The sequence below is a fragment of the Lethenteron reissneri genome, chromosome 16 (genome assembly GCF_015708825.2).
Source record: "Lethenteron reissneri isolate LAM-NWPU_2019-01 chromosome 16, ASM1570882v1, whole genome shotgun sequence".
NCBI lineage: Eukaryota > Metazoa > Chordata > Hyperoartia > Petromyzontiformes > Petromyzontidae > Lethenteron > Lethenteron reissneri.
The window spans coordinates 1,505,515-1,518,655 of NC_083794.1; the positions used below are offsets into that span (position 1 = coordinate 1,505,515).

At 47.7% G+C, this 13,141-nt stretch overlaps 1 protein-coding gene across 1 annotated transcript; it reads right to left on the reverse strand.

Moving 5' to 3' along the window:
• Positions 1-1,633: 1,633 nt before the first annotated feature.
• LOC133342850 (trypsin-2-like) lies at positions 1,634-12,420 on the reverse strand. Its single transcript, XM_061552177.1, has 6 exons — positions 12,284-12,420; positions 8,924-9,092; positions 7,396-7,537; positions 5,976-6,098; positions 3,899-4,036; positions 1,634-3,186 (listed from the first exon to the last, which is right to left on the reverse strand). The coding sequence occupies exons 1-6, from the start codon at positions 12,324-12,326 to the stop codon at positions 3,037-3,039; spliced, it is 765 nt and encodes a 254-aa protein (XP_061408161.1). The 5' UTR covers positions 12,327-12,420; the 3' UTR covers positions 1,634-3,036.
• Positions 12,421-13,141: the final 721 nt, after the last annotated feature.

Genomic DNA, 13,141 nt, shown 5'->3' on the forward strand with positions numbered 1-13,141 from the left:
GGTGTCAGCACGCGCGCGTTCGATAACTCCCTTTTACAACATTGCCTACGTCATTATGCCACACATCCCTCTCCGGCCTCTCTTAATGTTCCGTTGAAGGGTCATTGCCCGACACGTTGGCCATTATATACCGTTAACCTTTAAAGGCGGACGAACTCGTTGATTGTTGTTGTTATTTGTGCTTTGTGCACCACTGCGAACGCAGCATCATCGTCACCAAATAACTTGGTTACGCGACAGCTTCGGGGTGTTGCGAGTAACACCGTCCACCGTGATGCATGTTGGTGTAGAGGGAGGCAGACTGGTGGTGTGGATCTGTGCGTGTTTCCGATGACCTCGGAGGGATGGGTTTTCCGCATGCAAATAACGTGTCCTACTTTGTGCAAAATTCTTCCGCGCTGCGATCGGAATTAAACGGTGGAAATTGGAGGCTGCTATTGTTTTATCTGATTCGATGGTAATGAGTGGCAAACGAGAACCCGATGTATGTATGTTGAACTTCTTTCGCACCGTACGTAGCCAACTGTGCTCATCAGAGTTGCGGGGAAAGGACAATAAACTAAACACACGCAAAAAGTTTGAAATAAATTAGTTTTCAACCTCGATTTAAAAGTGCACGGGCTCCAGTGGCTTCCTAATATCGGAAGCAAGAGTGTTCCAGACGTCCGCAGAAGCGCGTTCGAAAGCGCGTGATGCGGTGACCGTCTTTGTTTGATGGCTCGGCCAAAAGCAGCTGCGAGGATGACCGAATTTCTCGTGATGGTTCATCGTTCCTTGACGAGATCAGCAAGGTACATGCAGATCACGTGATGCGGTTGGACCAACCATGATAACGGCTGCTGCTGGTTTGCTGTATAACAAGCACACAAATTACGCGATTACTCGTTTTCTTGCTAAAGTTAATCACTCGGAGGTGCGGATGATGAAAATCACTGTCATCATCAACTCGAGAAAACCACAACCTGCCCGCACTCGGCTAAAGAGACGAAAACCAGAACCTACCGCACTCAACGTCGGCTAAAGAGACCGCGGTTGCTGTGTAAACTTTTTTTACTTCCGTGTGCTTTTTCCCCTCAAGCCTCTCCTCTCGATCCGCATTCGCCACGGTTGATCAGCAATCCGTTGACAGCTGCCGTTATGGAATCCGAGTGGTATCAACACCGCCAGCCAACTGCACGAGGGGAAATTTCTAAATGATCACGGATAATATGAATGTACCGAGCTGTGTAGCAAGCCATCAGAGAGTGCCGCTTGCCGCTGCTTGTGAGAACAGGGCCAGAGTAAAAAACACCTGTAAACTAAAACCAAAAACTCTTTTTGATTTCACTAGTTAGGGCCCACTGGGCTATATAGCTCTTTTTCAGAAGCGACCTGGTCACAAATATTTCAACGAAGTGGCTTATCGTGGGGAAATTCATAGCAGCCAAATACTCTAAACGCACGTTTCTGAACGTGGAGGGAAAACCCGGAGGACCCGGAGAAAAATCCACGCCACCACGGGGAGAGTGACACGCAAACTCCAAATATATAGGCGCCAGGGTCGGGGATCGAACCCATGACCTACTGCATACAAAGACAAGGATGACAGCCGCACAAAAAAAAACACAGCAAAGGGGTGGGGTCCGAGCACGACTCGAGTCGATGTGGAGACTTTCCATTTTACTATCAGTGACAAGGTCTGGTCAACGCAGTCATTCATCGTGAACGTTGCCGGCTCATAACCACAAAAAAAGTGATATAAACAAGTGAAAACCACGCAGATTATAAATAAGCTCCAAGGTCCAACTACAGTATAAAATACATTCAGTAAATCCACTGCAAGAAAGATACACGTGACACTTTGATTACAAAAAAAACACCCAAGAATCCAAAAACTTAATAATTGCTATGATAAAAAAACACGCAAAAAAGGACTTCAGCGCATCACGTTGTTAAGAGGGACATCGATGGACACAACTCGGGATGGAATGGCAGCCAAGAATATGAGGCATGTGAAGGAATGAGGTGATGGCATGCCTGTGAGATGAATTCGGGCCACGTCGGCTGCGTTGCGAGCACAGCGAGACTTGCGTCAGTCGCTCAATGTTTGGGTTAGGCCTCGGAGTCGTCACCTGACAACATTTGTCGTGAAGTCCCTCCGCCGCCTGACCAAGCCAATCACACTAATTGCCGCACGTACAAAGTGTTCAACGACGCGCGAATGATTATTATTTCACAGGTCACCGGTGAGTTAAAGAACAAATCTCGCAAACAAAACTTAGCAGCAATTAGGTAGGCGACATTTCATTTGAAACTGCGTCAACCATCATCAGGCAAGATCTAGGAAGTTAGAATCACCATACCACGTAAACTGACACTATTTGTTATTTTACCGGGTAAGGCCCACAGAGCTGTACAGCTTTTTTTTCAGAAGTGACCTGGCCACAAATGATAGCTCAACAAAGTGGCTTATTACGTGGACATTTATAGCAGCAAAACACTCTAAAAGCATGCTTGTAAATGCGGAGAAAAAAAACCAGAGGACACGGAGAAATATCCACGCGACCAAAGCGAGAACATGCAAACTCCAAATGTCCAGGTGTCAAAGTCGTGATCGTCATTTCCTTAATTTAATATCATTATAAAAATTTAATAAATTTATTTAAGAAGCCGGGTCTGGTGACGCGGTTCATTTCTGCCTTCCCGAATCGTGTCCCGATGTCTGACGTAGTCTCAAACGAAATGTCGCACATAATCACATCTGGGGAGCTGAAACTATAACTGGCCCATTGTTAAACGCTTGTAATTGTACTCGTGAAAATACATGTCTTCGGCTTTGTCGGGTGACGAAGTGGTTCTGAATAACAAGTGACACCATCGTGAATCATGACATTGGCTCCAAAAACCTACGTGTCAAACACAACTTCGGTTTGGCAGGGGTTGGAAGTCTGATTAAAGAATTGCTCTGTCTGTCAGTCAATCCATTTACATAACTCATTTGGCTGCCACTAAGATGATTCATCTCATGCCTTCATGCGATTGTGGCCATGCGTCGACTCAGTAGGTGGCAAGTATCTTGTTAATCCAGGAAATGAAGCGAGAAACATCCGTGTAGATTCCAAAGTAGCGGGGTCGGGCGCATCCAAGGCCCCACGACACCAATCCCTTGAGCTTATTGCTGCATATGAGGGGGCCGCCAGAGTCACCCTGCACACGCGCACACACGTACACACAAAGACAAAGACCCCCCCAATATAGCCTTCGCAGACTGTTGGGGCAAGTGCTGTTAGCGAGCACCTATGAAGGCCGCCTTTGTTCCCTCAGTAACGATGTTTACACACCACACCAGGAATTGCTTTGAGACTGAGTCAACCTAGGGGAGACCCAGGACCGGTTCAGGTAATCGTCACTGGTGATGGCCGTGAGCAAGAATCGAACTCGTGCCGTCGGGTTCGTAGCGCAGTGCGCTAACCGCTACACCACCGCTCCTTACACACACACAGGAATCGATCAGTCTGCGGAGTGATTTAGATAATTTCCCATTGTTTCACTTGACTTTGTCAGTTTATTCGCGAAGAATGTCTCGTCTGAACATCATCCGAGCAAGGGGCATCACGGCGTAATGTGGAGTCAGGAGCGGACCACCTCTGGTCCACGACATCACAGACTTAGCCGAGCCTGCAGTGACTGGCCCGTGTCTGTGTGCAGCGTAACCTGAACGCCCTGTCTCTTCCATCTCTCCAATTAGCACGGTTGGCTACGTACCGTGCAAATAAATGTCAACATACATACACACGTACATTAAACTGCTCAGGATTTCATAAAAGGGCCTTGGAATTTTGTAAAATTATCATATTCTTTTAACTCCCCCCTCTCCTCTTGATTCCTTCTTTAGTAAGTCTCCTGGTCAACGACTCACCTGGCAGGCATCCTTCCCCCCTTGGTCAAAGCCAGCGCACAGCATGTTGACTGTGATCAATCCGCGGTAGTACAGCGTGCTGTTGCAGAGCGCATTGCTCACAATGGGCACAGTGACGGCTCTGAGAACGTCCGAACCCTGCAGAAGAAACAAACAAACCGAGCACGCACGAACGCACTCAGATATTTGCGTACACACACGCACACACTACATACTGGGCTCCATTCATGGCTGTCGCCTGATGAAGCTAGTTGTAATTACTGGCGAAACGTCACGGTCCTGAGATTGCAAATGTTGTTGATTTTCTCTCCAACTCACCGGTGTGCTGTACTAGTAACGAATTGGCACGGTCTGTTTACGTGACAACCCTTACTAATTGGCTGTGTCGGGTGGTGTCGGGTTTAGCGACGCATTTATATTTATGCGATCTAACCCCCAAAAAACCCTGTGTTATAGAGGAAGACCAGATTGGACGTCTCACGTCACTGGTGCTCGTCGCGGCTGGGATTGAGCACAGCATTCCGGGATGATAGCACGGCGCAGGAATCACTCAATCACTGCTTTCACCCCACTCAAATGCACATGGAAAATCCAATTACGCATCGGAAATATCCTTTTCGCAAATATGAAACTATATTCTCAGTTGGACGTTTACTTTGGAGGAGATTAATACGATCTCCATTGCCGGCCAAGTTATCCTGATGCGCTGAAAGATTGTTGGCCCAGACACCGCGGCAATTAAAGTGAAGATCCGCGCACTCTGGCTCACCAACAGGCCGTGTATCACCACCACCAGCGCCATTTGACGGATGACGCCCGGATACCCAAAGCTGGCACCAACTTTCTTTGGCGGCGCGACTGCGGTTCACTCTACTCGCCGAAGTTCCACACTTAACACAGCCCTCCGCTGAGTTTGATGTCCTCACGTTTGTGTTGACGTCAGTGGCGAGATGGTAATTACCTCGCCTGGTATGCAGGAGGTCGTGGGTTCGATCCCGACCCTGATTCCTGTATATTTGAAGGTTTGCATGTCTCTCTACCTGTGGTCGTGTGGATTTATTTTCGGGTCCTCCGGGTTCTCCCTCTATATTTAGAAACACGCGTTTAGAATATATGGCTGCTATACATTTCCACGTTATAAGCCACTCGAGTTATCATTTGTGGCTATGTCGCTTCTGAAAAAGAGCTACATAGCTCAAGTGGGCCTTACCTGGTAAAATAAACTAAAAATAGTTTTTTAGTGTTGCCATCAGTGGATTGTATTCAGTGTTGGTTCCTTCTTAACGTGATTATAGACTGCGGTGGTTTTTGTGTTCGCTTCAAAATGAGCCCTTAATGACCTCACATCTGCTGAGCCCTGACTCTAGGGCTAAGTAGAAGTCTTTGGGGTTTCCGTCCCCATTCGGGTCGCCATGACCATCGCTGTTTCCAAGTGTGCACAGCAACATTCAAATGCATAGTTCAAAGAGCAAATAAAATCCATGTAAGAGCTACCTGGATTATCTAAAATCTCGCTCTTAAGAGTTACAAAATGCCACATGGGAACGGAACATTTTTGATTATTGAAACAATAAATCAAGTATGATTAGGGTAAAATGATATTCACAGGGAAACTAGAGCTGACAATTTATGTGCATGCAGTTCAGCTAAAGAGTGAAAGTTCTCTTATTCCCACGGACAAGCCGAGTTCTATTGAGAACGTATCCCGTAATATGGTCCACGCTTGACAAATTAGAAATATCACCCACAACATACTCAACCGGAATCTACAAAGCAATCATCGGCCCCTGATTGCGAAAACTCGACAGGGCCTTCCTCAAAGAGTGTCATGGGAATGAGTGCGGCTTTCCTGGGTGAACAAGCCTCATACGAACAAATAACAAACATAACAATAATCTCCAATTCATCCACGACTGATTTATCCACGGATGCGAGGAGTTGTTTTCATGGATAGGCCTGGCTAATCGCTCTGACCAATAGCGCCGCCCACATCAGCGCGCGGACACCGATGGGGGTTCGCCTCGTCATTGGCGCGTTGAGTGAGTTTCCGCGCACCCAGACCGCGAGTCAGTCGCACCTTGTTGCTGCTCTCCTGGAGGGTGCCCCAGCCCGACACGTTGCACAGCGTTCCAGGCGGTAGGGCGCTCGTCTGCAGGGCCACCAATTGGACGTTCGCGTTGAGGGCGACGTTGGTCGAGAGCTGCGGGGGCCAAAGGGCGAGATGGGTGGTGATGCGACTACGTCCAGCGGCGGCGTGACGAGCACAGCAGCGCGTGGCGCATTTGGAAGTTTCGTGTGCGTGGTACGCTCATTCGGCTGGCTAGCTTTGAGCGCAAGTGTGTTTTTGCGTTTCAGCAGGCGTAGAACTTGCAAGGGTGGCCCGGGTCTACGCTGGATGATGGTTGCTTTCCCTCGGCGGTTTGCGCACAGAGGGAAGACTGCTCGTAATCACTCCGAGATGCATGATGCATTGATTACGAAGAAAGGCCAACGTTGCGTATAAGCGATGTTTGCAGTGGTCAATGGCAACAGTTGGGGATTGAATGGAAAATGAAGTTCAAAAATCAAACGTAGATTTCAAAAAAATTTCTGTCAAACTGCTTGTTATTGTCAGTTTAACACGTAGTAGCTTTCGCGATCAATATTATTCATAATAAAAGTTTTTGGGTGAGATCGTGTCAGTATAAATGTGTCGTTAAACCCGCCACCACCCGACACAGCCAATTAGTAAGGGATTTGTCACGTAAACAAAACGCCAATTAGTTTACTACTTCAGCCCACCAGCGTGTTGGAGAGAAAATCCGCAACATTTACAATTTGAGAACTGATGCATTTGAGTACTCGAATTTGTGTCGGGTGGTGGAGGGTTACGACACATTTATACTGACGTGATCTAACCCAAACACCTTTATTATGCTGTTATTGTGTTTAGTTTGTTGTCCTTTTCCCGCACCTCCGATCAACAAGGTTGGCTACGTACGGTGCGAAAGAAGTCCAACAAACATGCATACAACTTATTCTTGGTTCTTTCGGTAAAGTCACGTAGAAGGGAAATAAAATAATAATTAAAAGTGTATTTTTATTATTAAAATAATAATTACAATTTCATTTTTATTATTAAAATACTTAATGTTTTAATTTTGTCCTATTTTATTATTTCCCTTCTACGTGACTTTACCTACCGAAAGAACCAAGAATATGAATCCCTGCAGTCACGAAAGCTTTAAATCGAAATACAACTTACACAGTCAAACACAAATGCACAGAAGTTTATGTTATAATCCATAATTGGTGCATTTTTGGAAAACGAAGCATTTCCCGCGGAGAGTTTCCCACTCGTCTCGCGAACGCTCCAAAGCAGTGGATCGACCGGGGCTGAACTGATGCGTTACAACTCAGCGCTAACCACGAGCTCGTTCTCTCTTAATCCCCGCTGCGCAGAGACACACGCGACGGGGAGCGAGGCTGCCCACGCCGCTCGCCACCGTGCACGTTACCTTCACGAGCATGACGTCGTTGTCGTTGGTGACGTTGTTGAACTTCTCGTGGCGGACAACGCGCGACACCGAGAAGGTCTTCTCCGTGCCGTCCGCCTTGGACATCGAGTGGTCTCCCAAGACGACCTTCAGATTCTGTGCGCTGGGAATTCGCGCGCGAGTCGATTCGTCGTATACGCAACGCGTGCAATGGCTTCACCACGTGTCAGCACCACCAAGAGTGCAGTCTGCTCTCCTGCGTGTTGTTTTCACGACTCCAATTGGATATAACGCGACGGACGTATCGGGCAACACGTTGTTTTTTTGTTTATATAACGCGTTTGCGAATTGTATATAACGCGATTGAGTGAATGAAACTACGTCGCGCGAGTCGGACTAAGCGGCCGTACGGCTGCCTCGGCGAAGCATCATCGCACAAGGCAGTGGGATGCTGCTGGATGATTCTAGACGCCACCCACGCGCCCTCAGTCTTTCTTCAGCCCGCGTACGTGTCTCACGTGTTGTCACGGACTGTGCTTTACCCCCTATATTATTTCTTACAATGCGACTTTTCAATAACGCAACTCCCCCGTTATAGGAGAACAGACTACGTGGCTATGCTGCAATACTCGCACATTTATTTGCGTACCCAGGGAGGCCTCTCTGAGGCACAGAGTGATCGTTCGTTGATATGTTTATACACAAGGCCACTCATGCGTCTTTGGCATTTGGCAGGAAACCGGAGCACACAAAGACAAGCCATGCACACGAGGGCGCGACACTCGAAAGGTTCACAGAGATAGGTTTCACAGCCGATTTGCTGTACTGCTATCACCTAACAATTGACAGCTCATCCTCGTATATGTTGGCATTCGTCATATAATGGGTGGCGCCGTGGTAATGACTGCACTTGGGGTCTCATCTCAGCTACTCAAGCTCAGTTGCTGACGATGCCCATCAGCGGTGTTCCGTGCGTGTGACGTGCCTGGTAAAAATCGTGACACAATAATGGTGACGTTCGATTATTACCGCTCGCTCGTCATTCCTTGTGCGACTGTGCGTACGCGTGGCGCATCGCCTGCAGGTTCGGTCTGAAGAGATGCTCACGAGCTGCGCTTTCCCCTCTAGTTCTATATCTGGGGGGGGGAGGCAGGTGCAGTCCTGGCCACGCTTGTCTCTCATACACTGCGCAACGGTTAGGAGCGCTGGCGAGGATTGGCAGTGAATTCATTTTCGTTTCTCTCTGCGTGTGTGTGTGCACCCTCAATTCCCGCTCACGGCCACCAACACCAAGTGACGATGATCTGAACCCGTCCCGGGCCTCCCCTAGGCCGACTCAGCCTCGAATGAGTACCTGGTGCGATGTGTAGTAAACATCGTCAAGAGGGAGATAAAGCCGGCCGGGCGTGGCGCTGGCCACCCACCCCCGCGTGTGCCGTGCCGGCCTTCATAGGTGCTCGCTAACTAACAGCGCTTGCCCCAACAGCTGTTAGGGCTACACGGCCCTCAGAACCCCGATTTTGCAGCCGTTACACGAGAAGCGACGCACGCTTTGTAGCAGTGCGCGGAGGTGATGACCCAGTTGGTCCGGATGAGGGCCGCGCCGCAGATGTGCACCCCGTTGTAGCGCAGCGAGGCCTGCGACGGGATGGCGTGCGGCGCCACTTCAGAGCCGCCCACGATGAGCGTCGAGGGGAGCGTCGCCGCCGCCAGACGCCCTGGAACGCGCAGCGCGAGTTCATCGCCGTTACGACGACGCGCAAACAATAAAAGACGAAGACTCAACACGTTCTGTACAATAACGCCGTGTGTGGCCTTAACAGGAGGAAGGGTGGGAAGGAAGAGAGAGAGAGAAAGTGGATCATAAACATTGGAGGCTGCACCACACACATCATGGTATCACTAATGAATTTGGTAAATTTTGACATCGCCCGATTAAATGCTCTTGAAAGTAACGTTGTTGCATTATTCAAAATGGTTGCGCAACCTCGCGTGTGACGCAGATCAGCCGCCTTGCTTCTGTCGTGAAATAGTTGCTGGGCGATGGAACTCAATGATGGGCCAGTTAATCTACGAATACAATGTAAGCTGGGAGTCTCGAGCCTGTCCTCCTGCCTCACCGGGGCAGCCTGGCCCAGAGAGCCTGGCCGAGCATCTAGGGCGGTGGTTCTCGACCGGGTGGGTAATGCGGACCCCTGGGCAATGTTTTAGGGGGTGCACGAGGTGATTCATAAATGCGTGAAATGTATGTCATGCATCAGAGACATTGATGAATAATCATCTATGAATCTGCCAATATACAATAATTACGATAAAAATGTAAATCCATATTGTATAAAATACCTTTCTAAACTCATTAATCGTAAACAATGCGGCACATTACGTCACGCATGCAGAGCGCCCGGTGAATGTTTATTTTTTTATTCGCTTGCAGTTGCTAGCTAGTTAGGATACCTCACAAAATGGACAACTGGTTCAAATATTGATGTTTATTATTCTCACATTTATTTCTCAGAACCATGTTGGGTCAGGCAAGGGGGTGGGGATAACTCGGTTGAAACAAAATTAAACAAGGGGGGGGGGGGGTAGAGTCGTCAACAAAGGTTGAGAATAACCACTCGTCTAGGCAATAGAAGGTGCCAGCAATGTGTACAGTGCTTCAACATTTTGTCTCCTGGAATGAGATAATTATCTTTCTTTTTTCGTAGAACAATTGCGCTCGGAATTTTCTGGGGGGTTTTCCCCTCGATAACCTCCATTGAATTAATGCAATATTTTCGCAATGCATGACATTCCATTTACATTGGGCTATTTTTCAACGCAGTCGCCATTCTCTTCTATGCACGTGCTCCAACGTGGAACCAGAGACAGCAGTCCATCACCGTGAAATGATTAATCAGCGTCGGGTAACCATTTGCAAACGGCATCCTGGATATAATTTCTTTAAAATGCTGCCTTGTCAGCTGCCCGACAAAGTGCTGAGCAGATAAAATCTGAGTGCCAGATCTGGGCCGTACGGTGGCTGGAGCCACACAGTCCACCAAACTGTTTGAGGTCACCAAATACGACCCCGTTGAGAACTTGAATTGCTCGCCACGTCTTACTGACTTGCGGGAATTTATTTTGAAGTAATTGGTGAACATTTTGGACGAGTTTACATTTTGCACCAAAAGTAACATGTACAGCCTCCTTTGTCAATCCACTGCCTCCCAACACTTTGCAAGTCATAAGGCGCATTTGACCATCCTTCACCATGCGGGTCAGGGCAAGTGATTGAAGGCGAGGGGCTCTGTATTGGTTCAGATAACACGCACCACCGATGCTAGCCGTGGTCGGGAATTGAACTAAGGTAGCCGGATTCACAGCACACTGTGCAAAGTGCTGTGCCACTCAGCGTCACCAATACCCACCCGTTGTCTAGAATGTTGTCATATGAGCTTATCTGACACGAATTAAATTTTTACTTTATAAAATTACTATAGTCCCACGCAGTTTGAACAAAAAAATTATTCATCATTACTATTATTCAGTGACCCCCAAAGTATAAATTGCACGGTTGGAATTGTTATCACTCAAAAGCTCAGTCAGCTCTATGCAGCATGCATGTGTAGTGTCAACGATTCAGAAACAGAGTTTCTAGGAGGCACTTTCTTAATGATCAACTTCCACGGTCTCGTCCGCACACTCGCCACAGTAGCTCAGTCTCGTCTGTACACAACACTAGCCATCTAAGACTGACGGCATTGACTGAGATAGCCAACTACTGTCCTTCCTAACGTAATATCTAGCGGAGACGTTTAGCGATGACGGCGGTGAAACGACAGCAAGGACGAGACGAGTCCACTTCCAGAACCGGCAGCCTCGAGCCCACGCTCTCAGGCCCTTTCATGCTCCCAGTGCGGCATGGCTCCGCCCTGGCCGCGCCTCCCTTCTAGAACCCACCAGCAGGTTCCAGAGGCCTCCAGATGGGGTCCTCCGTGACCCTTACCCTCGTTCCTCCGCTCTGCCAACACAGCCGTGCTCACGCTCACCGGCGCGTGTGCTGTCTGTCCACCGCAGTTACCGCTGCTGTCCACCAACCGGCGCTATTACACTACAAATTTATTTGGCTCCCAGTTTTCCCCACAAAGATCGCTGGATGAAAGCAACTCACTTAACAACACGAGGTCAGAAAAGGAAATCTATGAGCATTGCCGAGTGCTGTGATTTGGAACTCTGCTGTGCTGTTCATCGCAATGCCGTGGGTGCTCTAATAGTGATGCTTGCTTGAGGAAGAAATCCAAAGCAGTGTTTTTGTCAGAACCAACGTTGGGTTCTGTTGGTCAAGATGTTACTACTCATCTGGTAGTCGTCTCTGATGATCTTCCCATGTAATGCTTTGTCTGCATGAGAGACTGATCACTTAAATATTTTGTTTAATTTCTCAAAGCAGTCATTTATTTAATTTGAGGAACTGATTGAATGACGCACGAACATCTGTTACTGGTATATCATTGGACTCTGTTTGATATTTTCTTAGGACTGGTTCTGTCAGCTCTTATATGCTCTGTTCTTTTATTTGGTGACTTTATGGACGAAGGGACTTTTTTATATGGCCAAAGAAAATACTGTTCTGTAAACTAAACCTTAAACATTTCCTGTACCGTATTTAAAATAAAACAAACACTTAAACATACAAAACTATGAATTACTGCATTGTGAAATAGCATTTGTGTTTAACAGAAACATCAACAATATATTTGTAATTTCCGATATAACTAGCACATCTTTGACACGTTACATTACGTGAATATGAATATTTTCTTTTCATTGACAGCATAATTTCTCAATTTTTTTGCAAAGGGTGCTAAATGTTGTTGCTATACAGCATCAGCCTGACTGGGTAAATGATCAATAATGTTATACTTACCCATGACTGCAGCAATGCAGGCTAGCACGAGGATACCCTTCATGTTCGGCGATTCGGACCGCAGGCCTCTGCAGACGTCTTCCTGTCAGTTGCTTTACCCAGGACCACCTGGAGGAAGAGCGATGCTGGTGCCAATGTCAGCATTTATGCAGCTCTCGTTGAGTCACGTGATGCAAGCTCTAACTCTAATACGCATCAGGATTATGGGTGGAAATGCCATCTGGGACGTGAGGGCTTATTCATAGCAAAGAGCCTTGATTGTTCGTAGCTGTCAGTCTGAATGCCAAGGTGTGGCATTGTCTGCAGTGCTGATGGCAAAAGCTTACCTGGCGTGCACGCACGTATGGGAGCATAGGTGTTTGTCGCGTAGTAGTTAGCACACTTTTAGAAAACCGGCGACCCGAGTTCGATTCCCGCTCACGGCTAATACCAGTGACGATTATCTGAACCGGTTCTGGGCCTCCCCCAGGTCGACTCAACCTCAAATAAGTACCTTGTGCAGGGCGTAAACATCGGCATTTGGAAGACAAAGGCGCCACACTTATGCCTCATGTGCCGTGACGGCCTTCATAGGTGTGTGCTAACAGCACTCGCCCCAACTGTCTGTTAAATGCTATATGGTCGGTATAAATAACATAGAGGCCTGTGATTTGTTGACTAATGTTCATTACCATCGTGGCTTGTGCAATTCATAGCTCGATTACGAATTATGCGCGAATGCATGTATCTATTAACTATTGATAAACATTTTTCCATTTGACCAGATAAGGCCCACTGAGCTATGTAGCTCTTTTTCAGAAGCGACCTGGCCACAAATGATAACTCAACAAAGTGGCTTATCATATGGACATTTATAGC

Bases quoted from the DNA above. Each gene is read 5' to 3' on its own strand.
- LOC133342850 (XM_061552177.1), bottom strand. From the start codon at position 12,326: ATGAAGGGTATCCTCGTGCTAGCCTGCATTGCTGCAGTCATGG. The intron at 7,538-8,923 runs GTGCGTCGCTTC...GCGAATTCCCAG, and splicing joins TCCGCGCACTGCTACAAAGC to CGCACAGAATCTGAAGGTCG. The intron at 6,099-7,395 runs GTAACGTGCACG...TGGCCCCCGCAG, and splicing joins ACGACGTCATGCTCGTGAAG to CTCTCGACCAACGTCGCCCT.